Source organism: Hoplias malabaricus, chromosome 17, assembly GCF_029633855.1.
Source record: "Hoplias malabaricus isolate fHopMal1 chromosome 17, fHopMal1.hap1, whole genome shotgun sequence".
NCBI lineage: Eukaryota > Metazoa > Chordata > Actinopteri > Characiformes > Erythrinidae > Hoplias > Hoplias malabaricus.
Genome location: NC_089816.1, coordinates 1,805,080 through 1,832,355, shown reverse-complemented (window position 1 = coordinate 1,832,355; position 27,276 = coordinate 1,805,080). Strand labels below are relative to the sequence as shown.

Sequence of the window (27,276 nt, the reverse complement as noted above, 5' to 3'; positions counted from 1 at the left end):
GAAAAGGATGAGAGAAAAGATGAAGAGAAAAAGAATGAAGTGAAGAGTAGATTAAGACCAGAATGGATACACGAACAACAAAAGTAAGTGAGCGAGGAAAAGAAGAAGCAAGTAGAAAAGAAGAGACCGAAAGAAGAAGAGATGAAGCGAGAATGAAAGGACAGGAGTGAAAGAGGATAAAAGAAAGGGAAAAGAAGAGAGGAATAAAGAAGAAGACTGATGAAGAAAAGAAGAGACAAGGAAAAAACAGAGGACAATTGAAGGATGCAAAAATAGGCCGAAATGGGAGGAGAGAGTGGAGGATGAAAGAGAATGGAGGATTAAGGAGAAGAGTAGAATGGGAAAGAGGAGAAAGGGGACGCAGGATGAAAGAAGATGTTGCGTGCCGGAGAAGACAGAGCAGGAGAAAAAAAATGGAAGATGACACATGGATGGGGAGGAGGGGGAAAAAGGAGAGGATGGATAGAGGGTTAAAATAGAATATTTCAGAGAAGAGAAGAGTATAAAAATGGAAAGAGGTGAGGAGTATACAAGACAGAAGAAGAGAAGAAAGAAAGGAGAAAAAGAGGAAAGAAAGTAGAAAGGAAGGGAAACGGCCGAGAATAGAAAGGGGAGTCAAAGTGACGGAATTAAAAATGTGAAGAGAAGAGAGAGAAAGAGGGGAAGAAAGGAAAGAAGGGAAAATAGAAGAAAGTGGAAGAATGGAGAAGAGAAAAGGAGCTGAAAAAGTCAAAAGGAGAAAAGAACAAAAGAACATGAGAAATAAGTGAAAAGAAAAGCAGAGATAGAATTAGAGAAAAAGAAGGAAGAAGAATGGAGAGGCAAGGAAAATGAAAAGAGAAAAAAGAAGAGCAAAATGAGAAGAGAAGAGAAGAGACTGAGGATTCACACTGATGTGATTATAACTGTGTTTTTAATGATAGTTTGACCGTGAACACACAGACGGACCATGGTTCCGAGGGGACACTGTCCGGTGCTTAATTGTTCTCCACTTCGAGACCACGCTGCTCAGAGTGTAATTTTTTGCTCGGCTCTTGCTTGACTAATACCATAACGAGTTTGATTACATCACTTTTCATTACGGCTCCACTCACAAACCCGGGGCTCATGCACACTATCTAAGGCCTGCAGCTCTGTGTGTGTGTGTGTGTGTGTGTGTGTGTGTGTGTGTGTGTCTGTGTGTGTGTGTGTGTGTCTGTATGTGTGTGAGAGAGCTTTTATTAATGAAGCTACAAACTGACTCTAACCTCAGTGACTCTGTAAATCCTCCAGACTATCCACTGCTGTGATGTTCTCTCCTCATTTCGGAATCGTTACAAATATGCTAATTAAAAAGCTGCTGATTACTGTGCTGTTTTTGACACCCTAATATTAAAGTCTTGACAGGGTGGTGTAAATAAGAGCTGATAAGGAAACGTTATAGTACATTTAGTAAATGAATGTGTTATATTCATTTTTTCACCCTGTGTTACAACTTCATCCTGATAACAGTCGTGGTAAACTGAATGATCACTGGATTGGGAACACTTACCTGTATCTACACATATATTCCATTGTATCAGCTCCACTGAGCACAACAAGAGCACTTTGTGGTTCTACAATCACAGACTGTAGTCCATCTGTTGCTCTGCAAACTTAAATTCATTTTCATTCATTCATTATCTGTAACCGCTTATCCAATTCAGGGTCGCAGTGGGTCCAGAGCCTACCTGGAATCATTGGGCACAAGGCGGGAATACACCCTGGAGGCAGCACCAGTCCTTCACAGGGCAACACACACTCACACATTCACTCACACCTGCGGACACTTTTGAGAGGAAACCCATGCGGACACGGGGAGAACACACAAACGCAAACTTAAATTAAAATCCCCATTTCACCCTTTTCTTCAGTGGTCAGAATCCGGGGAGGTGGATCATTCTCAGCGCTGCAGTGACGCTGACGTGGTCACTGAAATGGATCAGATACAGCAGGTGATGCTGGAGTTTTTAAACACTGTTTCCACTCACTGTCCACTCTGTTAGACGCTCCTACCTCTTTGGTCCACCTTGTAGATGTAAAGCCAGAGACAGTAGCTCATCTGTCACTGCACAGTGCGTGTCGGTCGTCCTCTAGTCCTTCATCAGTGACACAGGACGCTGTCGGCTGGATGTTTTTTGTTGGTGGACTATTCGATTATGTGTGATGCTGGTATGGTAAATTTATAAATTTTTACGTAGCAGATGCACTGACAATAGAGACCCTAATACAAGGGGATATTTCACACACTGCCAGAGAAGAACCAAGACTCAAAAGTAGAAAGTTCATAAAAAAAAGCAACATTAAGAAGTAACAAATCTCTAATTGTAAGAGATTTGTAATAAACTCCAAGAGGAACCAAGATGTGAAAAGCAAAACCCTCTAAGAGAATTAGCAGAACATCAGAAGGCATAAGGAAATAACACTAATAAGAATCAAGACTCAAAAAGAAACTGTCCAAGCCTAAAGAATATACTCCAAGAGGAACAAAAAAAAGGAAAAAACAGGACTCAAAGGGGGAAAACCCTCCAAAATTATAACGAGAAGAACCGTGAGAAGAACCAAGACTCAGAAGTAGAGCCCCCGCTCAGTAGAATTACTCTGTTAATAAAGGAAACAGAGGCAATGTCCTGAAACTTAGATTTCCAACTTTGTCCATGCCGTGTTTGTAATTAGAATGGAAATGTTGTTGTGCCCACTGCAGCGGAAATCTCCTCTCACCAGATCCGTCCAGAAATCTCACTTTCAGATGCACTTTGCAGTCTCAGTCTTCACTGGGAAATCCATCGTGTGTTTCGCTGAGAGCACAGTCCGGCCCTGGAGGCTAAAACACTGCCAGATGACCCGACTGCTCCAGAGCAATGGAAGAAAAAGACTTTTTTAACCGAGGATCTGGCAACCGTCCACTGGTCGCACAGCAACTTCAGCCTCAGTTGCTGGACATTACGTGACCAAATGGGCAAAAGTGAGTGGAACTTTTTGTCCGATTGTGTGTGGAGTCTCGAGGCGGTGTGACGAAAGCTCTCCAGTTTCAGATCAACGTGTCAGAGTGGATTTATACAAGCAGCCTAAATATTAGCGAAGATAGAGTTTAACGAGAGAGAGAGAGTGTGAGGGAAACACAGAGAGAAAGAGCATGTAACCCCTTTCTGCAGCATCCAATTACTCATTAGAATAAAAGTAGCAAAAGAGCCTTATTCAGAGATGAGTCTCTTTCTCTCTCTCCTTCTTTCCTCTTCCTTCCCTTCCATTTCTCTCTCTTTCTCCTTCTCTCTCCCCTGTGAGTTTTAGACGCGCTGTATTATTTCAGTGTATAAGGTGAGAGGGGGATTATTCTGGATGAAGATGAAAGAGAAGAATAGAGTGGCGTGGAAAATACACTCTGTCTTATCAGTCCTGGCCAGCAGTGGTTCATTTATGCCCACACACATTCTCTCTCTCTCTCACACACACACTCTCTCTGTGTCTCATACACACACACACACCGCAGGAGAAAGAAGGAGAAATGGAGGGAAAGAGAAAAGTGGGAAAAGTACTGAATGTTTCTTTTCTGTCTCTGTCTTTTTCTCTGCATTTCTGAGGAAAGTGAGGTCAGTGTTTAGCCGAAGTGTGTGAGAAATGTGGAGTAATAGTAAGCGTGTACTGGTTGTTTTTGAGCAATGTGAGAAGTCTGCTATTGTGTGCGACGTATGGAAGCAACTATCCATCACACTGGCTCGAATAAGTACCGGTTACGATTATTTTAAAATGCATCAACTGGTGGTTCCATAAGCTAGTATTACAGAAGTAATGTAATAAACATAACTGCAGATATACCACCCTGGATCAAACACTGCCAGCTCTAATATTCAAATGCCCCTGAAGGTACCTGCATCAGGTGTGTTTGATCACATTTGAAGTGAGGCAGTGCAGGGTGGTAGACCTCCAGGACCAAGAATGAGTGGCCCTGCCTTAGTCTAGCATTGTCTGTCATTCATAAAGGCTGCTTGTGTCAATGGTAATGTCCATGTGAAATAACACCTATGTTAGTGCTGGGCTAATCAATATCACGATTATTTGTCCATTTTACCACAAATATGATTAATGAACGATGATTTTGTTTTTGTATTTTTGACCCTCATAGTTCAGTGACGAGGCTTGTACTATAAACATGCTCCACTGTTAAAGCTGGGACATTTTTTTCTAATGTTGCTAGGAGCTTGTTTTCTGAGCACTGTTTATATTTGGCGTGTGATTGTGCTTTGGCTGAAACTGTTTTTTTTTCTCAGCGATTACATTTGACTTCCTTTTGTTCAGTGTCATCTTAATTATAGTCAAAACACAGCACGTCCAAAGCAGACGCTGTGTTTTTCTTTGGTAAGAGCTGCTCGAGTCGTTTGTACGGCCTCAGAGTTTAGGTTGCTTCCACGTGGCAGAATCCAGGGGCAGAATCACACGACTACAGCTTGGTAGTGTGGCTGTAAAGGGACAGTACATGAACACACAATGGGGACATAATAGAATAAAAATAATCGATATAATCGATATAGACAAGATTATGTCCATTCGAAGTTCTGAAAGTCAATTTCAATTAATTTCGATTAATTGAAGCCCTAACCTACGTATAGTTACAGGTAATTTTTTTAGATAAAATACATTGTGTTTTAATGGAGGTCATTGTAAGGTCATGATGATTTGACATTGCTTAACTGAATCTGTTTTTACCTCAAAGTCACAGAAATGTCACTCACAATGTCCGGCATGACATGACGAGAACAAAATGTCACCTGATGTAGGTTCTGTTTTTTTGTTTGTAATTAGAGCAATGGGTATTTGCAGCTTGTTGTTAGCATATAATGGAAGAAAGTCACATATAGATCACATATAGATAATTTTTCACATTTTGGGGACTTGTCTTCCTTATGGGACATAAAGCATATGTTGGTTTTGGTTTGACTAGTTATGCAATATCCGGGAATACTGTAAATCACATTCCGGGAACCTGTTTATTTGTAATCCTGGTGGAGACTACCAGCTGGTCCCCAGTGTTAAGGTGGTCCCTAAGTTTCAAAATTAATGATTGTATATGATACAGAAATTTGTGTGTGTGTGTGTGTGTGTGTGTGTGTTTGTATGTATCATGGGAAAGGCGAATAGACAGACATTGATAGCCCATGCCAACAGAACCAAACACAATCCAAGTCTGTTCTACTAATCTCTCGCCAAATCTTGAGAACACGCGTCTGTGTGAAAAAAAAAAATGTTTAATTTAATTTCCCTGTGATTCTGTGTGTGCATGCCTCTAGGGGAGATCTGTGCATTTCGAGTGTACGGTCTGGACGCTCCATTTGAGGCAGTGGTCCTGAATCGCACGTCGGGGGAGGGGCAGCTGCGAGCAACCCGTCCAATAGACTGCGAGCATCAGAGAGAGTACACCTTTATCATCCAGGCCCATGACTGTGGATCAGGACCTGGAGGAACCGGAGGAAAGAGATCTCACAAGTATGTGTTTGTGTGTATGTAGCTTTTTGTGGGGAACCAGCACATTCACATTATATTCATGTTTTACTTACTAAATGGTAGACCCATTCTACAGGCAAAGCTTTCTGTTGAGTGATGGAGGTTTATACAGTAACTTCGGGATGAGTTGGAGTGATGATTCTGATCCAGATTTAACATCCATACTCTAGTGTAACTTGTAAGTAGGCAAGAAGGGGTTTTATTATGATGATTTTCCTCATGGGACTACACTGCTGTGCTCGAGTCTACTTTCTTTTTGCTTTTCCATTAGGTAAATTTGGTACCTGGACCTGGGTTTTTTTTTACCTGCTCTCTCATGGTTCCATGGGAGCTGAGTAGGGATGTACACAGCACTGATTGGCCAAAGAAATTTGTCAATCTCCAAGAAATGCACATGTCCAGCACAAACTCTCCATCTGTGAAACTTTCAGCTACAGCAGAGATCACATTTGGTTTTATCTGACTCACAATGGCAGCTCCTTAAATTATGCGATTGTTATTGAAGAGGTTCAAACGCTCCTTGGATCAGTGGCCGATGAAAGAATACACTGCAACAATGAAGGAGCAAACTCTACTGATCTGTCTGAACTGATGATGGAGCTGTGTTCAGTCCCAAACAACAACAACAACACGGCAATGATTAAAAAACACATAAACTTACTGCCGCCATTGTTGTGGTTTCCAAAGCCCACTGTTCTCATTAGGGACAGTGTTTGGTGACATCACTAACAAAAGGGACCAGGTGCCAAACATGGAGTAGAGTCCAGTAGTGTAGGTACCATGCAGTGGAATATTGTCATTAGAGTCCAGCAGAACTTTCTCAGAACATCAAGTGTCTATCAGCACAGGAACTTAAGTGTGCACCCCTCTGATTTGATGCTGAAGATGGTCTAGATACAACAACACACAGTGACATTTCATGTGTATGATTAAGTGGAACTAAGGGGAGAGTAGTTTCCTTTATGCACACTTGAGAAAAAGTTAAAGAAATGTAGTTTGTAGTTGTAATCGTTGCCTGATAATGTACTCAGAAAAGTGGAAGTTTGATCAAAGTTTTATTAAATACTACCATCCCTGAAAAATGTTCATATTCATAGAGAAGACTACGAAGTAGATCTCACGAAGGCAGGAATACACGCTCGTGTGTGTAGGGGTTGTTGAAGGTGGCTGTGTGCCTTGGAGCTTTATATTACGGTTAAAATCCAAGACTTACGTCAACCCCCAAATTCGTTTAAATGCTGTTTGAATCTAGTTATGGGTTGATAATGGTGCTCCAGAGAGCGCTTCCACCTCGGGGACTGCAGTCTAACAGAGAAGATGACGAGGATGAAAGGATGGAGGAAAACAAGAGGAAGAAAAAAGATGAGCGAAGGAAAAGAGCGCAGGAGGAGGTGGAGGAAAATCCTTGGTGTGAATTCACAGGTTTAGGTGAATTTTTTTATTTATTTATTTTTTACTTTAGCTGAGAAGAGGCTGACCTCATTTCATACTTTCACTGTTGCAGAGACACAATAGAATACAATACAACACAATACAATAGAAAAACATCACACAATAGAATAGAGTAGCATTTTGCACAAGGCATTAATGGGGACCTCATTCCTCTTAGCTGCAGTAACAGCTTCTTCTCTTCTGGGAAGGTGTGTTATTGGAAAATTACTGATCGATTTGATGACACACGGTCACAAGACTTTGGGGAGGTCACGTACTGATGTGTGATGATTAGTTCTGGATCCCTAACAGCACTCCAACTCATCCCAGAGGTACTGAATGGATCTGTATCACTCCAGGGAACACAATCCCATGATTCCACTGTTCCACTACTGCACAGCCTAATGCTGGAGATAGGGCACTGTGAATAGAAATAAAGTTGCTATTGAACAGCAGCTGTATAGTGTGTGTATCTGTAATGTTAGCACATCAAAGGGGAAAAGTGATAAAAAAAATCACTTGTTGAGTGCATGTGCACTTTCATTTTTTGATCTGGGGTGTCTATCATCCCACACCCTGTGAAAAAATTCAGCTTTTACTCAAATTCTGATGTCATGTGCAGAGATTTTAGAACGTTCCTGCCCTCTCTGGCCCCGAGCACACAGCAGTGAGGAGGGAAGAGCAAAAGTTCTGGTTTTAGCCATTTTTGCTCAGTTCTCTTTCTTCTCCGTTCTTGTTTTTCTCAGTTTTTACTCAGTGCTCTTATTTCGTTGTGCTTGTTTTGTCTGTTTGGCTGATTTTAACCTTGATTAGCTCTCACATAAACATAGCACTAGGATTGGAGAGACTTAAACAAGGGGGCGGGGCAATTCTCTGTGTAAGTCTCTGTGTAAGACGCTGAACAAAATCAGAACGACTCGTTTTATGCCATGTTTTCTTAGTTAGATCACAATAAACTGACTAGATTGTATACTTTAACAGTGTGTGGGTTGGTATGCAGTCCAAATAAATGTACACCTGCCCTTAAAAACGTGACCCTTATGAACTCAGTATAGTAGAAAATGCAACAATTCATTCATTCATTTATTTTCTGTAACTGCATTTTCATGTTCAGGGTTGTGGTGGATGGAATGTGAACCCATAGGAAGAGGTGTTTGCAAACTTGTGGGCATGTAGTGTAAAAGAGAAACATGGTGCAGTGTAGCAAACAGAAAACAGTACAGAACAGAAAAGTACTCCAGTGGATATTGGATCATTTATTAAAAAAAAAAAGCGATCATCAACTAATCTTCTTCTCCCTCTTCCTCCTCAATCAGAGGATTAATGTGCTTCGATCAGTTTTACTCAACAATGCCTGTTTTTTTTTGGTTTTGTTTTTTTTTTCCTCCACCTCACTAGCATGAGTTGTCACCCTGGCAACCATATCCTAGCTACAGTAGTACGACCTGTTGTGATCAGGGTGACCCCAGCATACCACCTTGAGTACGTGAGTGTAAGTGAAACAGCGGACACATGCCAAGACGGAAGGACAGGCTAAAGGTCAAATACACATCACATTTACTGGAGAAAACACAGTAAACATTGGTCAGTTTCTGCCCAGAGAGCCACTCCCAGCTGAACACTTTTCACTACTCATTAGTTTACACCTGTGTCTTTTTGCTGAAATAACAGCTTCCGCTCCTCTGGGAAAGCTGTGCACTTTCCAATACTAAGAAGGTTATATACTTCCCTACACACAGAGCATTTAGCATGGAGATGTTAAGCTTAGCTGCTTTAGAACATCTTTTTTTTTACTTTCACCTTTCAGGCATGTGTAAAGAGTGACTACAGACATTTGGTCAGTCACCACTCAGAATGGTTCTGGACACAGTGCTGCCTTCAAGGCAGAAGGAACCTAAATCTTTGCCAGTTCTGACTCTCAGAAATGTCTTTGGACAAAAGAAATGTGCGATAACGTTCTTTTTTGTTACTGTAGACTTACATCTGTTTCATAATTAATTGGAAGTGCAGCAAAAATCTCTTTCTGAACAAGCTGCAGAAAGTTAAAATGCTCTGCTGCCTCTGAGGCAGGTTGTGAAGAAGTACTTTCCTGCACATTTGAGTTATGCCTGCTGCCTCTGATGGAGCTATATAATGTTATACAATAATGCTCTGCTTCCTCTGAGGCAGGGGCTAAGATAAAGTGGAACCTGATGGATAAAGAGTGGGGGTCCTGTGGGGGTCCTGACCATTAAAGAACAGGGTGAAATGGGGCTAACAAAGGATGAAAAGCAACAGATGAATTACACTACAGCCTGTTATTGTAGAACTACAAATTGTTAATAATAGATAAAGAGCTAACAAAGTGGAAAAGGAGGTTGTAATGTTATGGCTTACCGGTATATATATATATATATATATATATATATATATATATATATATATATATATATATATATATATATTTATTTATTTATAAAAATATTAAATATATATATATATATATTTATATATATTGATATTAAAGTAAATTCTTTCTTTTTTTTTTTTTCTTTTCGTTTTAGCATTTTAAAATATTGTCCCCCTTTTTTCAGAGACATGGTTAAGACTGGAAATCTTCAAAGTATCAGAGATGTCCACTGTCCCTTGCTAAGTGTCCAGCTGTCTCTAAGGGACGGGAGACTTCTGGAGCTGCTGCTGATGAACAGGAGGGAATTATTCAGCTCAGCTCCTTTCTCGCTAATGATGAAGGATCTTTTCTGAAGCATGAGAAGTGCTGGTCTCATACGCTTGGGCTTAACTTCAGAGATCATTTCAAAACAGATAATCATTAAAGCAACAGTAGCTGGGATTTATCACCGTGATGCTTCACTGAGCGGTAATACACCCTTTAAAATAAAGGTGTTCTACCAAATATTCTTTGAGCGATGCCATAGAAGAACCACTTTCGGTTCCATGAAGAACTGTGTTTGCTTAAGAGATGTGTGAGTGTGAAGAAATTTAAAGTTTAATACTTTACTTGGTCTTAAGATTCTTTACCCTTTAAGCGTATCAGCAAACATGGTTCTTCATGGAACCAAAAGGGGTTCTTCTACCTGTTGAAGAACCTGTTGTAGCCTTTATATTTAAGAGTGTAGGGAGAATAGAGCCTCTGTCTTTGCTATTCCTGGCTCAGCACTGCAGAAACTGTGCTATGTAACTGCTGGAGGAGAGTCAGGAGTGGGAGATATCTCCATTTCTGGGGGATACTGTTGATATTTAACTCTTGTCTGGGGGCAGCTGTGACCTTAAGGTATAAGAAGTGGGGTGTGAAGTGCAGCGAGCGATGGAAGAGTGATTTCTCATCCCTCAACATCCACAGGTAATGACAGCAAGGGGAGTAGTCCCAGTCTCTGAAGGCTGAGGCATCACTGGTTGTCTTCTAAGGGGAAGGAGAGGAACAACACATAGACCACTGTGCCACCTCGGGAACCCCTGCATGATGGCTTTTCCCCAGTTGGTGGTCCTCATTTATACATGCCTGCGAGGAGTGTGCACCTGTAGGGTGTCCCATTTCTCATTTGAGTGTTCAGAGCTCTGCCCAGGAGCACCCTCCATGCTCCCTTACTGCACCCTGTGGCAAAGTGCACTTCAGTGCACACTCAGCAGTCTCCTAACTACAATTCCCTGTGATGCAGGGCCAATCGGAATGGCTCGTTTGGAATTGCCTGAACAATAAGGAGAACATATTCATGTGGAGTTTTAAAGATTTTATTTATTTCTGTTTTTCAATTGATTAATTCATTCATATCTGTAACCTATGCTGCATGAGCAAAAGTTTGGGGAAAAATTTTACTGAAACGAATAGGTTTAATAGGCAGTGCCTGGAAAGTTCTGTACTCGATTTTGGATCATTTTTGAGAGAACATGGTGTCGTTAAGCTACAAGAACATCAGCCAGGTCAGGTACTGATGTTGGAGGATTAGCCCTGAATCACAAGCATCACTGTGATTCACCACAAAGGTATAGTATTTTTGAGGGGGTGTAATATAAGCATTAATTAGCATTGCAGTGCTTTCAATAGTGGACATCTTTGTAGGTTACTACTATACATTTATTTGGAGATTTTAAACCGTGTGTGTGTGTGTGTGTGTGTAAGCTGATGTAAGCTCCCCCCTCTTCCTCTAAAAGTTTGCTTCATCCCTGTCTAATAACAAAACTCTGGCTACTCACCCCAGGCTTGGAACTACATTTCCCATGATTCATCACTCTGTAGCTCTCATAATAAAAAAAAAAACCAACATGACATTTTTATCAAAACATTATCTATGTCGTTTCCCCTCCGTCTGTGTCTCTTCCGTCCTCTCTCGACTCACACTGTCTCCTGACCTCCTGCCATTTTTTTTTCAGTCTCTGAGTCTCTTTGGCAGCCTGTCCTCACTTTTCTTTTCACTCACTCTCTCACTCACTCACCCAGCTCATCATACTTCCCTCATTTCCGTCAGCCCTTCGTCTATTCCCCAATTTTCACTTAATCACCGTCATTGTTCTTGGCTGAAGCCATTGTACGGTCAGTTCCCTCGTTGTAAAGGACCGGCTTGTCAACTTCCTCCCGGCTAAGCCACGAGAAAATTACATTTATTACTGCAATAATGGGAAGATCATATTTACATATTTATAACTGGTAAACATACTTCATATTTAACTATGTGCTTGCTGAAAATAACAGACAATTTAAGGTGACCCTGACCAGTTTCCAACTCACTCTGTTACACCCCAAAAAATATAAATAATTAAACAAATGAAAATGCATAAATTAGGACCACAAGGCACATTTCTCTGGAAGTGGTGTGTTCACAGCCCCTAGTGCACTTGTGTACAGTGTGTGTTCACTGCCACAGATGGGTTAACTGCGGAAGACACATTTCATTGTATCCTGTACAATGACAAATAATTGTGCGTTTTCCTGAATCCATTTTTGAGCTGTTTGTTTAAATGAATCAGTCTGATCCAACTGATTCAGATTCATTTTGTTCTTTTTGAGAAACTCTCAAACATCCTCAGTCCAGATGAGGGCCCAGCAGTGTTCACTGAGACATGTACTGCAGTATCTGTCAAATACAGTGTTTTCCCAGTAACTGCGAGGGTTTCCTCCAAGTGCTCCAGTCTCCTCCCACAGTCCAAATAGATGGGTTGGTAAGTGGAAAAACCTATGTGACCTTGAATGAATGGATGAAACGCTTACGAGGGATGAACGAAGAGGAACACTTCCCTGTTTCCAATCCGCTCCCCTGGAGCTAACCCCCTGTAATTCATTCTCTGTTTACTGTGAAGGCGCAGCTAATCATGCAAACTCCACAGAGGGCCTCCTACTAAACTCTCAGTGCTCTGGTGGTTTAAATGACGGCGTTAAATAGTGGAGCTGCCCACAAGCTCGACAGAAAAGAGAAGGAGAAGATAAAGCTGTCTCTTAGAGGAAGATTTTGCCCCAGTATAATTGTACTCCAGTGCACATTGCCAAAGCACATGTTCTCACACTTCTCACACACACACATATGCTCTTGGTGAATGTTTTCACAGCATGTCTTCAATGACTGTTTCTGCACCCGTTGTGTTTTCTGGCATTGTTAACGTCTTCCATCAGCGCGCTTTCAGCACACAGTTACCAATCTTCACCTGCCTTTAAAGGATAAAGAAAACTCAGTAAAAACTGGCTGCCATGCACTGCTCAGCCTTTAGCGAATCTCTATCTGTCTCTGTATCGTTATCATTTCAATGGTACCACTTTAGAATGGCTACATTTATAAGAACTTATAAATAGTTTACAGTCTGTTTATTAAAGTCATTAACACTTATTTAGAACACATAGGTAGACTTGTTTGCCAATTATTGAAACCAAATCCATCTACACTGTTAAATCTTTATATTGATGTGTTAAATATGTTTATTAATGTCCTTTAAGGTGGGTACAACCTAATTATTCATTCATTCATTATCTGTAACCATTTATCCAGTTCAGGGTCACGGTGAGTCCAGAGCCTACCTGGAATCATTGGGCGCAAGGTGGGAATACACCCTGGAGGGGGCACCAGTCCTTCACAGGGCAACACAGACACACACACACATTCACTCACACCTACGGACACTTTTGAGTCGCCAATCCACCTACCAACGTGTGTTTTTGGACTGTGGGAGGAAACCGGAGCACCCGGAGGAAACCCACGCGGACACAGGGAGAACACACCAACTCCTCACAGGCACGGAGCGGGAATTGAACCCACAACCTCCAGGACCCTGAAGCTGTGTGACTGTGACACCTACCTGCTGCACCACTGTGCCGCCCCCATGTTTATAAACATTAATTAGTGTAGTTTTTATACATTTTACAAAGGTATCCAATGCATAAAATATATAAAAGATAAGGAGAGAATATTTAAATATAAGTCAAAATAATTAATAAATAAATTAGTAGTTTAATCATATATGACTATTGATATTGTACAGATCTAATGGTGGGGGACCCACAGGGGTGTCTAGTGTTGCCTCTCAATCAGTGACAGGCTGCAGTGACAGGTTGCCTGGGATCTCTAAAGCACTGTAAAAACAGAGACTGAGGTGAAAGGGCCATTGATTCGTCCTGCTTTTGTCGGCAGTGAGACTCTCTAGGCTTTGTTCCCAGTTAAAGGAGCGTGACCAAGGCTTTGGGGGGTTTTACTTTATGTGGATGGTCCACTGCAGAGACTCTTTCACTGCCATTCACTGACCAGTCACTTCTCAGCTCTCGTCCACTGCAGGTGCGTCCAAACTCAGGCTGACCTGAGGGTATTTCACAGAGGCATTTGTTGCCTATGCCATTCTGATGATGATATTGTTTATATTGCCGTGGCTATGCCACTGTCAAGCATTCTGCAATTTGACCCACCCTCTCAGCTCCAAGCAGAGAGGAGACAGGGATCTGGGCGGGGGGTTTAAATCACTATCAACTTGTATTACTGTATATAATCACACTATTTCATTGAATAGCATTAAGTTAACATTAACATTAAGTATTTTGTCGGTCGTAGTCCCTGCACTGAGCAGGATTCCTCCTCCAAGTGTATTGAGAGTCAGTGATGTTTTACAGACAGCAATTCAGAAAGATGCAGTGGTGCTTCATGTCTCTCAGAAGAAACCCATGCTAGTCTTCCCCCTCCAGGCTGGAGGTGGACAAAACAAGAAATTGACAGAAGATTGGGTAAAAATAAAAAGAAAGTGTTTGTTGGCCGGCTGGTGTAAGCATTGTCCTGTAAAATCCAGTCCAGACCATGTTTCTCTCTCTGAGATGGAGAAAGACCAGAGAACTGACAAAAATACAGGACAATCTATGACCAATTTGATTTTGTATTTTTTCTTGGAAATTCATCACTTTGAGGCAGTCATTTTCTTCTGCTTGCGCTTGTGGGATTGTTTACGAAAAACGTCGTCTGGCACTTTTAAAAATAGCGTGGCACACGGCACACAGGGCAGCCTGGAGCTTTGCACTTTTATAGACGGGAACAAAACACACACACACGCACACTTTATATATATATTGCTGTCCACTGAAAAACTCCCAAAAAATCTTCCAAGTAATTTTGGAGCATTTCTACTGGTCTATAGTTTTCTATGAACAGTTTAAAGGGTTAAAATGATGTATTACTTCCGTATTAATCCTAACGTTAACCTCAGGAACCAAAGGAATGTTGTTCCATGTTCAATTTAAAAACTAAGACATGAAACACACACACACACACACACACACACACATGTAAACACATGTTTATGAGGGATATGTCGTTTTCCTGTTGGCTTTCTAGGACGTATTCGTAGTCTTGTAACTGTGTGTGTTAACACCTCCTTCTCTCTAGCTCTCTCTCTCTCACACACACATGCACACATACACATACATACACACACACACACACACACACACGCGCACACATATATGATTCATTCTGGCTGAACATGTATGTGGCAGAGACAGAGTTGGGACACTGACATTTTGACAGATTCAGAGACGAAGCTGACGGTGGACACCAACAAATTCCATAAATTATTAACCCCTTCATTTCACAAAGTGTCACACACTTCTAGCTGTTTCTTTTAGAGAGAGAGAGAGAGAGAGAGAGAGAGAGGGAGAGAGAGAGAGGGGGGGAGAGAGAACGAGAGAGAGAGAGAGAGAAGGACTGATTAAGAGAAAATAATACCGCTATAAAATGGAAAAGAAACAGCTAGAGAAAGAAAGACAGAAAGAGAGTGATTAGGAGAAAGAGTGTGTGACAAAGAGGAGAGGAATAGAGGGAGAGAAAATGAGAGAAGAGGGGGAGAGTGTGGGTGAGAGAATTAGGGTAAAGAAGGGAAAGGGGAGAGGAATAGAGGAATAAAGCGATAGAGAATCATTATCATGCTGTATCTTTTAAATCCAGTGATAATTCTGTCTGAGGCTGATCCAGGATACACACAAACACATACACACACACATACACACACACACTCACACACACACACACACATATATATATATTTGCAATGGGGATTGAGGTTAGAGATTAGTGGCTGAAAGCTTGAGTGTATTTTAGCACTTATGGTCAATATGTCAGTGTGTCAGAGGGCGGATTTGCAGTCATGCAGATACATACCACAGTGTGTGTGTGTGTGTGTGTGTGTGTGTGTGTGTGTGTGTGTGTTTTACTGAAGTGGAAGATGCAGGGGAAATCATTCAATGTTGTGCTGTTCTTGGCTTTCAGGAAGTAGCTGCATCCTTCTTTCAAAGAATCCAGACACCTGAAAGAAGTGCTGCAGTTAATTCCTCAGTGAGGAGCCAATCAGAACAGAGCTCATTTACTTATGATCCTTATAAGGCTTCTCTATGTATCTACTCTACTCAACTCTACTCACCCTGGTACCTAGTTGGCTTTCCACCCAACAGCTCCCCCCTGAAAGGTATCTGGTGTCGTCTCAAAACCCCGTCTCTAACAGGACCAACAGGCTTTGGAAACAACAACAGTGGTGGTAACATTAAGCATTGTTTAATCATCATGTATTTGTCTGTTGTGGTTGTTGTTGTGGTTGTTTGAGACTGAGTTCTATCATCAATTCAGACAAATCAGTAGAGTTTGTTCCTTCCTTGCTGCAGCATCCAGCTCTCGCTGGATTCTTTCATCAGCCACCGATCCAAGGAGCGTTTGAATCTCTTCAAAAGACCATGTTGTAATTTTATGAGCTGCCGTTGTGAGTCAGATAAAAACAAATGAGATCTCTGCTGTAGCTGGGACAGAGATAATGGTTGCATTGCGTAGTGATTGATGACTTTCTCTGGCTAATCGGCACTCTGCAAGGTTTACACATCATGTCCTGCCTGCTTACTTGAAACCACAGGCAATTGAGACTAAGAAAATTCCCGGTACCAGGTACTAAATTTACCTAATGGATAAGCAAAAAGCAGAGTCCAGTAGAGTAGGGTAGGAACCATGCAGTGGAAAAGCACCATTAAAAGTATTTATGGATGTGATGCAAATTGTGGAACTGGCTTGTAGATTATGACAATTGAAGGCCTCTTTTCCACTGCGGGGAGGAATGGTAACTATATCTACGTCACACAGTTCCACACTGGTGACCCACTGGTCCGTGCTGGTCCAGACTCAGTCCTTTAGCTAGTAGCATGATTAGCTAACTGCTCAGAAGAAACCAGGCTCAGCGCAGTGTGTAAGAGTTCTGTGCTGAATGGTGGAATACTAGTTGAATACTAGTGGAATAGTTACACTCTGCTCAGAAACTGCACTGGAAAAGAAGCTAAACAGAGTCACTCATACAGGTTTAGGAATTGCACCACAGGGGGCACTAATTCTTACATAACCATTCACATTTAGGGGCTGCCCCAGAGGGCGGTGCTATTATGCTTCACATCAGTTATACTTTGTGTGTTTGTTTAGTAAATAAACAGCATAAATATATTTCCATGAACATTAGAAATATATCCTAATGAGTTTCTATATTTTTGAGCTGGAAATAAACATTAGATCCACTCTGGGAGCCACCTCTAATTATATTCCATCAATGATAAATGACTCTCTTCAGGGCAGAGCTGCAAACATGACCAATCATCCATAACATCAGATAATTACTACAACACGTCAGCTCTAAATATCCCTTCATTTACACTAATGTAAACACTGAGACTGCGCTTTACACCAATCACAGGCTGATATTAGTGTCCACTGCCTCAGTGATAATAGCGTTGTCTTCAAACCTTTATTACACAGGAGCTGTCTGTCTGTCTGCATCACCACCGAGCTTTATCTCAGACACTTCATTAAAAGTCTTTCAGTTTCTCAGCTAAAATCCTTAAAATAAGAAATTGTCATTGTGCTTCCTCTGCAATTAATCTCCTCCAGCACTGTCCCTTCACAAGTGTCTCTAATCTCACAGCTTCTCTGGATAGTGGAACTAATCAACTTGAAGACGGGAGAGAAAGTGAAATGCTAGTGAGTGCAGAAAGTGATTTATAAATTATTTTCTGTTAAAAGTCTACGTTGCAGGGGAAACGTTTTAATGTTGTGCTGTTCATGGCGGTCAGGAAGTGGTTGGATAATTCTTTCAAAGAATCCAGACACCTGAAAGAAGTGCTGCAGTGGGTTGCCTATCATGGGGCTTTTCCATGTCATTTGTAGCTACTCTGCTCGACTCTACTCAATTTTTGGTTCCGGTATCTGGTTGGTTTTCTGCACAACAGCTTATGCACTTATACTGGAAAATTAACTGAATATTTCTTATAAAAGACTAGACTATTCCTGGAAGGAGCCTTTATATTTTCTATATCCTAACAAGAATGCATTACCTATTTACAATCTATTTTACTAACTAATGCAATGTCTATGCAATGACATTATCTGGGTGTTCAAGGACCATGAGGGCCCAAGCCTGGAAGGAATAGGAGGATTGCTTCAAGAAGTGCATCCAGCATAATTCCTGTTCCAGGCTGTAGGTGTGGAACACCTCCCAGGATGCTGGGCTAGCTGCTGTGGCGCCCCCTACTGGAAGCAGTTTAACATTTAAGCATCAACATGTAAATTAATAGAAAAGGTTTTGGAGAGTTTTGAAACAACACTTCTGTAGCTTTGCAGTGAAGATAATCCAGGTTTATTTTGTGTGATTAATAACTGTGTAATTAACACATTAATAACACATAACACAGCAATGTGAGTATCAACTTAGATTTTATCGGGGTCTGGATAATTGCCATGTAATTTATTATTAATGTTGATTTAACATTTATATCTTGACAATTACCATATAATTATATGCAATTACACATTGAAATGTAATTGCTACATTTGTCTATTTACATATGATGTACTGCTGTTGTACATTAGTAGCCTTGAATACATCACCAGCAGTTAAATAATTGTTACTAGTTATTAATGTCTTACTACACCAGTAATAAGAGGCACTTTTTTAAGTGGGACGCACGCAGGATAGCACCTCTCATTTCATTCCATTAATGATGAAAAATCCTATTCGCTGCTGAACAACAGAATGTGCTCGTCCATGGCGTCAGATAATTACTACAACACATCAGCCCTAAATATCTCTTCATTAGTTACAGTGACATGAACGCTGATACTGCGCTTTAAACTAATCACCAGCTGGTATTAGCATCCATTCCCTCAATAAAAATGTTACAGTATCAGGGAACCTCTATTAGCACAGAATCTCATCTCCTCACGGGCATTTTAATTAAAACAGTTCTGAAAATGAGAAAATGTTATCATGCTTTCATCATGTTGCTGTAAGTCTCTCTCTCTCTCTCTCTCTCTCTCTCTCTCTCTCTCTCTCAGAGCTGTGGTTCACGTCCAGGTGGGAGACGTGAATGAGTTCTCTCCGGTCTTCAGCACTGTGGAGTATTCTGGTTCTGTTCTGGAGGGACGGGTCTATGACAGTATCCTCCAGGTTCAGGCCATTGATCAGGACTGTTCTCCTCAGTACAGCCAGATCTGCAACTACCAAATCACCACAGAGGACATGCCCTTCGCTATTGACCGCAATGGTAAGACGCACACACTCACACCGACTTTACCTCAGACATTAAAATTTTAAAGGAACCCTATGTAGTATTTTTACCTTAAAATTACAGCTTCAAAATCATTGTGGTACTTCACTGAACTGTAATAGGGAGAACAGAGCCTCTGTCATTGCTACTTCAGGTTCAGCACTGCATAAACTGTGCTATGTAACATTTGGTGGAGGGTAGGTTAAAAAAAAAAACAAATCGTAACTAAAGTCTTCCTTTAAAGGTGGCATTCATGGCTCAGTCCAACATGCTAGGCTTCCTTTCTCATTGCAAAGAAAAGGCAAAGAGAGAACTCTAACATTAAAACAATTAAATTAATTGAGGATATTGTTCTATTCCTGCTACATAGGTGGGAAATATCGACTTATTTTTGATGTTTCAGATTATTTAAGGTGGAACTGACTCTAAATTCACTGACAACATGAAAACACAGAGCAAACGTGCAGCCCCCCCCCAAACAAAAAAAAAAAAAAACTCAAATTACAAATGAGTTTCTCCACCTCAAAAATGCAGAGCTTCTGAACAATAGCAAACCAGAGAGAACAGTAGTTCCCCACAATCGTAAATGTTCCCTACACAACTGGCCTTTGGGTGGATGGGTATGACCACATTTCCATCAGAGTACTGTCCACCATTTTATATAATTTATCCCACAACAACATTGCTAAAAACCTCAGACACACACACACACACACACACACAGAGAAAGAGAGAGACAGAGAGAGAGAGAGAGAGAGAGAGAGAGAGAGAGAGAGAGAGGTCCTAAGGGTGTTATGGTCTTGTTTATTCTATTTTGCCTTTAAGTGCACATTCAAGGATGAGGTCAAACACTGCCTCAAGGCTCAATCAAGCTCAGTGTGTGTGTGTGTGTGTGTGTGTGTGTCTGTGTCTGTGTCTGTGTCTGTGTGTGTGTGTCTGTGTCTGTGTGTAGGAAACATCAGGAACACAGAGAGTCTGAGTTTCGATGCCCGGCCACACTACGAGGTCAGCGTGACTGCATTTGATTGCGGTCAGAAGAAAGCGAAGCACAGCGCCACCGTCCACATCCATGTCAAACCCATCTGTAGACCTGGCTGGAGGGGTGAGAAACCTTAACACTGTGGTATTCTCTCTGTCTCTGTCTCTCTCTCTCTCTCTTCATATCTCTCTCCGTCTGTGGCAGTAATATTTTGTGATTAATCTGATTCAGTCTGTCTCTCACTGTCTGAAAACCAGATTTGTCTCTTGGGATTACACACATACACACACACACACACACACACACACACAAGTGGGAGAGAGAGAGACAGAGAGAGAAAGAGATGGAATACTTCCTGTCCATCTGTCACTCTTCATTTCTGATCAGTCAATTTTGATTAATTGATTTGATTAATTCTCTCTCTCTCTTTCTCTCTCTCTCTCTCTCTCTCTCTCTCTCTCTCTCTCTCTCTCTCTCACACACACACACACACACACACACACACCACATGCACATCACATTGTATAATATATTGTATGATTTCTGTCAATTGCACAGCAAATCCTCCACTGTAAAAATCAACACTATTAGTGTTAACTTAACTCAGAGAGTGTTACATTATTACACTAACAGTGGTGATTTTACAGTAATTAACAGTAATATTGTTGCTTTAACACTAGTGAAACCATACCTGCTCTGTGGGGGTCCTGACCATTGAATAAGAAAGGGAAAGGGAGCTAACAAAGTATGCAGAGCAACAGTTGGGCTACAGTCTGTAATTGTAGAACTACAAGGTGCTCCTGTGTGGTCAGTGGAGCTGATACAATGGACAATGGGTGGAGAAACAATGAGGCCTTTGTAATATTATTGCTGATGTGAGTATTTAATTTCTCTCTCTCTCTCTCTCTCTCTCTCTCTCTCTCTCTCTCTCTCTCTCTCTCTCTCTCTCTCTCTCTCTCTCTCTTCAGTTCGTTTCACTAAAGCTTCAGCTCATTAGCATGGCCTTATTTAGTGATAATGCGAAGGCACTACTGGAAACTGGAATGAAAATATGAAAGAGGTTTTTATTACAAAGGATTTCATTTGATGTCATCAAAGAACAGAAAAATAGCTCTCTTTCCCTTCGCCTCATTCTCCCTCTCCTTCGTTCTCCGTCATATCCCTGTATTCTTTGTTTACTTCTGTGTAGTATCATCCTATTGTTTACATTCTGCTTATCTGGTATTGAAACAGCAGCAAATGAAACTGGTGGAGTGTAGCGACGGGTGTGTGTGTGTGTGTGTATGTTTATGACTGTCTATAATCAGATGATGTTTTTTCAGCTCATACACAACAGATCTGCTTTTTATTCAGAGAAACTGCTGAAGTTGTTTGGACTTTTGGTGTTGGTACAGTAGAGCAGGTAACAAACTGAGACACCATAACTGTATATTATTCCTGTTTATTCATCATTACACAACAGATCTCAGTGCATTTGTAAATGCCATTTATGTGAATAAACCAAGACTGGAAAAAAATAGAACACCATTCTTTATTTCAGCCTCAGTGCTGTCAGTTCATCTGTTCCTTGGTTTGCTCAGTGAAGCCAGGAGCTGCCTGCTTCCACATGATGGAGATATCTGTTAGCATTCAGTATCGGAATGCCAGTGGTGGTTGGCATTTAGCAACTGGCAGGGAGCAGTGCTGTAGTGCTACAGGAGTCTCCCTTGCTGCAGTTCCAGCCTCTACATCTTCTGGGAAGACTTTATTCTAGATGCTGGAACATAGCTCTGAGCATCCAATGGCAATTCAGCCATGCACCTGCCCTTTTTTCATGGGCTGGGCCTCCTACTTTCTACTTGCCATCCACTCGCCCATTTTTTCAGTGGGCTGGTCAACTACTCACCCTTTTTTAAACTGCAGATCACCCACTAGCCACTTTTCTGAAGGGTGGATCACCCACTAGCCACTTTTTGGAAGGGGGGAAGTTCACACACCCTCCCTTTTCTGAAGGGTGGATCACCCACTGGCCAATTCCTCAGGTGACAGCCCACACACTCTGCCTTTAGAAGGTGACAGCTCACACACCAACTTTTAGAATAAGTCAATTATACAAAAACCAAGACTGTCCATTTTCCTCATGATCCCTTGACCTGTGTCTGCGTTTTTTGTGAACAACACACCTTTGAGAAACTGCCACTAATTCACAGCTAGTTTTAAAAGGCAGAGAAAATTACATTTGTCCAAAATGGCGCCAAGGATGGCAGCCACGGTGACGAGCTCCGTGTTATGTTTGTTTTGTTTGTTATGTTTGTTTTTGTCAATTAATGTTGTCTATTGTACCTCAAACTTGGTCACCTAGAACAGAGAACAGTTACTAACCGCCAGGGACAACATTTCTCCAGAATTTATTCAAGAACCTTCAGAGTGTGTGGAAATCTTTACAACGGACGCGCTAACGCTGCTCGGCCTCGCAAGGAGACGCTGGAGGCGCAAACGAAGGGGCAGACACGCGGGCGCGCTCGTGCGTCTCAGGCGGCGCGGGCCTCGCACACCTCTACCATCATTATTCCTCTCCAACCTCCGATCTCTCAGCAACAAAACTGAGGAACTACTCCTGCTCCACCGGACCAACAAGGACTTCTCCTCTGCTTCTGCCCTCTGCTTCACGGAGACCTGGCTGAACGAGCTGATCCCGGACAGTGCGCTTGACGTACCGGGCTTCCAGCTACTGAGAGCGGACAGAGACGTGGAACGTAGCGGGAAGAGTAGGGGAGGAGGAATCTGCTTCTACATCAACGAGCGCTGGTGTAGAGACACTACAGTATTGTTAACATCATGCTCTCCTCATCTGGAGTCTCTCTTCATTAACTGTCGGCCGTTTTACTCTCCCAGAGAATTCAGTTCCTTCATTCTGGCCGGCGTGTACATTAGGCCGAGCGCGTGCACCAGCGACGCGCAGAGACAACTGGCCGAACAGATAATGGAACTAGAGAGAGATCATCCAGACTCGCTGCTGATCATTCTGGGGGACTTTAACAGCGCTAACCTCACGAAGGAGATGCCCAAATACAGGCAACATATCGCGTGCGCTACACGGGAAGGCAACACACTAGACAAATGCTACACAAGCATCAAGAATTCCTATCGCGCTGTTGCGCGCGCCGCTCTCGGGCTCTCCGATCACAGCCCCCCTCCTCCCCCACACTGGCTCTCACACCTCCACCCCCAGCTTGTCTCACCATCAGCCTGCAGGACGTCCACAGACTCTTCAGCAGACAGAAGGTGAAGAAAGCCCCAGGACCTGATTCAGTTTCTCCATCCATCCTAAAACACTGCTGTGACCAACTAGCACCAGTCTTCACCAGCATCTTCAACAGATCACTGGAGCTCCGTTGTGTTCCAGCCTGCTTCAAGACCTCCACCATCATTCCAGTCCCCAAGAAATCCACCATCACTGGATTTAATGATTACAGACCTGTCGCCCTGACATCTGTGGTCATGAAGGTCTTTGAACGTCTGGTCTTAGCCCACCTAAAGACCATTACAGACCCCCTGCTGGACCCCCTGCAGTTTGCATACAGAGCAAACAGATCTGTTGATGATGTGGTCAACCTAACTCTCCACTTCATCCTTCAGCATCTAGACAGCTCTGGAACCTACGCTCGGGTTCTGTTTGTTGACTTTAGCTCGGCTTTCAACACCGTTGTGCCGCAGCTACTTCAAAGCAAACTGTCCCAGCTGTCAGTGCCGGACTCCATGTGTCAGTGGATTGCAAACTTCCTCACAGACAGAAGACAGTATGTGCGGCTTGGGAAACACACCTCAGACCTTCGAACACTCAGTACTGGAGTTCCACAAGGGTGTATTCTTTCACCCCTTCTCTTCAGCCTTTACACCAACGACTGTGTCTCAAAGGAAACAGCTGTAAAGCTCCTGAAGTTTGCAGATGATTCCACTCTGGTGGGCCTCATAGCCAATAGTGATGAGTCTGCTTACAGAAAGGAGGTTGGTCAGCTGGTGTCCTGGTGCAGTGACAACCACTTGATGCTGAACACAGACAAGACTGTAGAGATGGTGGTGGATTTCCGACGCAACCCACCCCCTGTATCCCCCCTCTACATCAATGGCACCGCAGTTTCCACTGTAGAGTCACTCAAGTTTCTGGGCACCACCATATCCAGGGACCTGAAGTGGGAGAGGAACACCGTCTCCATCACCAAGAAAGCTCAGCAGAGAATGTTCTTCTTGAGACAGCTCAAGAAATTTGACCTGCCACAGACCCTGATGATCCAGTTCTACACAGCGATCATCGAGTCCATCATCACCTCATCCATAACCACCTGGTTTGGTTCCTCTACCTCACAAGAAAGAGCCAGGCTCCAGCGCATCATCAAATCAGCAGAGAAGATCATTGGATGTAACCTGCCAACGCTTCAGGAGATCCACACCAGCAGGGTGAGGAAACGCGCTCGCAAAATTATGCTTGACCCCTCACATCCTGGACATCACCTCTTCCAGACTCTCCCTTCTGGTAGAAGACTAAGGATCATCAAAACCAGCACAACACGACATGCTAACAGCTTCTTTCCCAGAGCTGTAGCTCTCCTCGACCACAGTGAACACCTCTGAGTCTCCAAACCACTGAACTAAACCGACTGGACATAACTGCACTGAACAGGACACTTTATTCACTTGCACTATGCTATTTTGCACAGCCGTACAGAAGTTCTATTTCTGTAACTTCTACAACAATATATAATATAACCTAGGAATATTTGGAAACATTTATATTCATATTCATATCTGTACAGTATAGATTTTATATTTTATGTTGTCTAATTTATGTCTTAACGCTCTTTTTTTTTCTAGTACTTAACTGTATTTTTTAGTCTATTTATTGTTTATTGTACCTATTTTAGAGTTATGTTTGTTAACAGTCTTTGTACGTGTTACATGTCATACATGTGTTGCTGTCACCAAGACAAATTCCTAGTATGTTTAACATACCTGGCGAAATAAAGAGATTCTGATTCTGATTCTGATTCTGCTGTTTGAAAATGCTATTCATCAAACCAATTATAAATCAAGTGGTGGTTAGAGTTCCATGTCATTTTCACTGCCTTTAAAAAGCAGGTGTAAATTAGTGGCAGTGTCTCAAAGACGTGTTACAGGGTGGCCTCCTTTAGCAACGTCTTCAGACAGTGGCTAGACAGTGGCGTGAATAAGAGAAAATAAAATATTGTAGCTCATGAATGCAGACGCAGGGCACAGTGTACAGTAACCTGGCTTGGATTTCACTACTCTAAGCTAGGGTAAGGCCCATAAAACCTCTTAGAAAGGCACTCAGAAATGGCAGTAGTTTGGAAGAACTAAAGTCCTACCAAAGCTTATAGATTTTATAGGATTTATAGAATTTAGGGCCATCTAGGGGATGTCTTTTTTTCTTTTTTTTTTTTTTTTTAAGATTTCTCTCATTGTTGTTTATAATAACCGCAAAAACATTCATCGATTCTGAGCAATATCAAAGAAAGGAGACAAGAGGGAATGGAAAAACTATTGAATGATATCCCTGCTCCGGCATGCAAGAGACATCATCATGATATTGGTAAAGGCCAAGGAATTCAGGCTGGAAGACAGCATGTGGTTCATTGACTATAGTAAATCCTTTGAATGTGTTGACAACACATGGATAGACTCAAGATGCCTTTATTGTCATTGTGCATAGTACAAGAAATTGAGATTACAAAAATGATTACGGAATGTCCTCAAGACTATGGGAGTACCAGCGCATCCCAATGTTCCAGAGAAGAAATTGTCATGGCTCTACATGGACGGAGGAGTGGGACATGGCTGCATTCTGTCACCATAGCTGTTTAGCCTCTATACACCAAGCATATAATGAGAAAAACAGGACTGGAGAAAGACATGTCAGTAAACATTGATATGTGGAGGACATGACAGTCATTGCAGAAAGTCTGGAAGTCCTGGAGGCCATTAAGGAACAGAGCCTAAAGTACAGAGTGTAAATATGGGACTTCAGCTCAACCTGAAGAAGACAAAGTTTGGTAGGTGAAATGGCAACTCAAAAGTGTCCATAGGTGTGAGTGAATGTGTGAGTGTGTGTCGCCCTGCGAAGGACTGGCACCCCCCTCCAGGGTGTGTTCCCGCTTTGTACCCAGTAATTCCGGGTAGGCTCCGGCCCCACCGCGACTCTGAACTGGACAAGCGGTTACAGATAATAAATGAATTAATAACCATTCATTTAGTTCATTCATTGTCTGTAGGGTCAATCACTGGATCACTGGGCATGATCTAACCAGCAGTCAGGAACTTTGACCCAGACTGGCACTCAGCAGAGCAAGTATAATGGAACAGAAGATTTTCATTCATTCATTCATTATCCGTAACCGCTTATCCAATTCAGGGTCGCGGTGGGTCCAGAGCCTATCTGGAATCATTGGGCGCAAGGCGGGGAATACACCCTGGAGGGGGCACCAGTCCTTCACAGGGCAACACAGACACATTCACTCACTCACACCTACGGACACTTTTTGAGTCGCCAATCCACCTGCAACGTGTGTTTTTGGACTGTGGGAGGAAACCGGAGCACCCGGAGGAAACCCACGCGGACACGGGGAGAACACACCAACTCCTCACAGACAGTCACCTGGAGCGGGAATCGAACCCACAACCTCTAGGTCCCTGGAGCTGTGTGACTGCGACACTACCTGCTGCGCCACCGTGCCGCCTTCACAAAAGATTTTGTGTAATGTAATAACATTTTTCTCCAAAAGAACTATCAGAACTATCCAGACTATGGCCTTTTTCTGTGGTTCTTTATGGATATAAATGCTGAACAATTTAAGAGGGACAGGAGGAAAAATCAATGCCTGAACTTTGTTGTTGGAGAACTCTGAGAGTACCATGGACTGCAAAGAAGACAAAACCAGAACAAATCAAGCCACACCTTTCACTAGAAACCCATATGACCAAACCGAAGCTTGACTACTTAGGACACATTATGGGAAGAACGGATTCATTGGAAAACTCATGTCTGGACAAGTTCAAAGTAAAAGAGGATGAGGACAGCCTGCAACAAAGATGGATGGACGCAATCAAAGAAATAATGAATGAGTCGTTAAGAAGACTGAAGACCCAAACAGAAACAAAGTATGCTCTGGAGAAACCCAATCCATACTGTTGCCAGGAGACAGCATAGACTTGACAGCACTTAATAACATAATGATAATGTTCTTTATTAGTTTTATTTTTTATTATTAGTTTTAAACCCCACTAATAATTGGAAAGAAAAAAAACAAGGTTTACATATGATACATAAAAA

The 27,276-nt window shown here is 42.2% G+C and overlaps 1 protein-coding gene across 1 annotated transcript in view; it reads left to right on the top strand.

The window, feature by feature from the left end:
* Positions 1-27,276, top strand: part of LOC136674065 (calsyntenin-2-like) — a 67,183-nt gene that overhangs the window by 24,214 nt on the left and 15,693 nt on the right. The window contains exons 4-6 of the mRNA XM_066649920.1: positions 5,304-5,499; positions 18,762-18,970; positions 19,926-20,075. Coding sequence (XP_066506017.1) covers positions 5,304-5,499; positions 18,762-18,970; positions 19,926-20,075 — 555 coding nt within the window. The remainder of the gene's footprint in view (positions 1-5,303; positions 5,500-18,761; positions 18,971-19,925; positions 20,076-27,276) is intronic.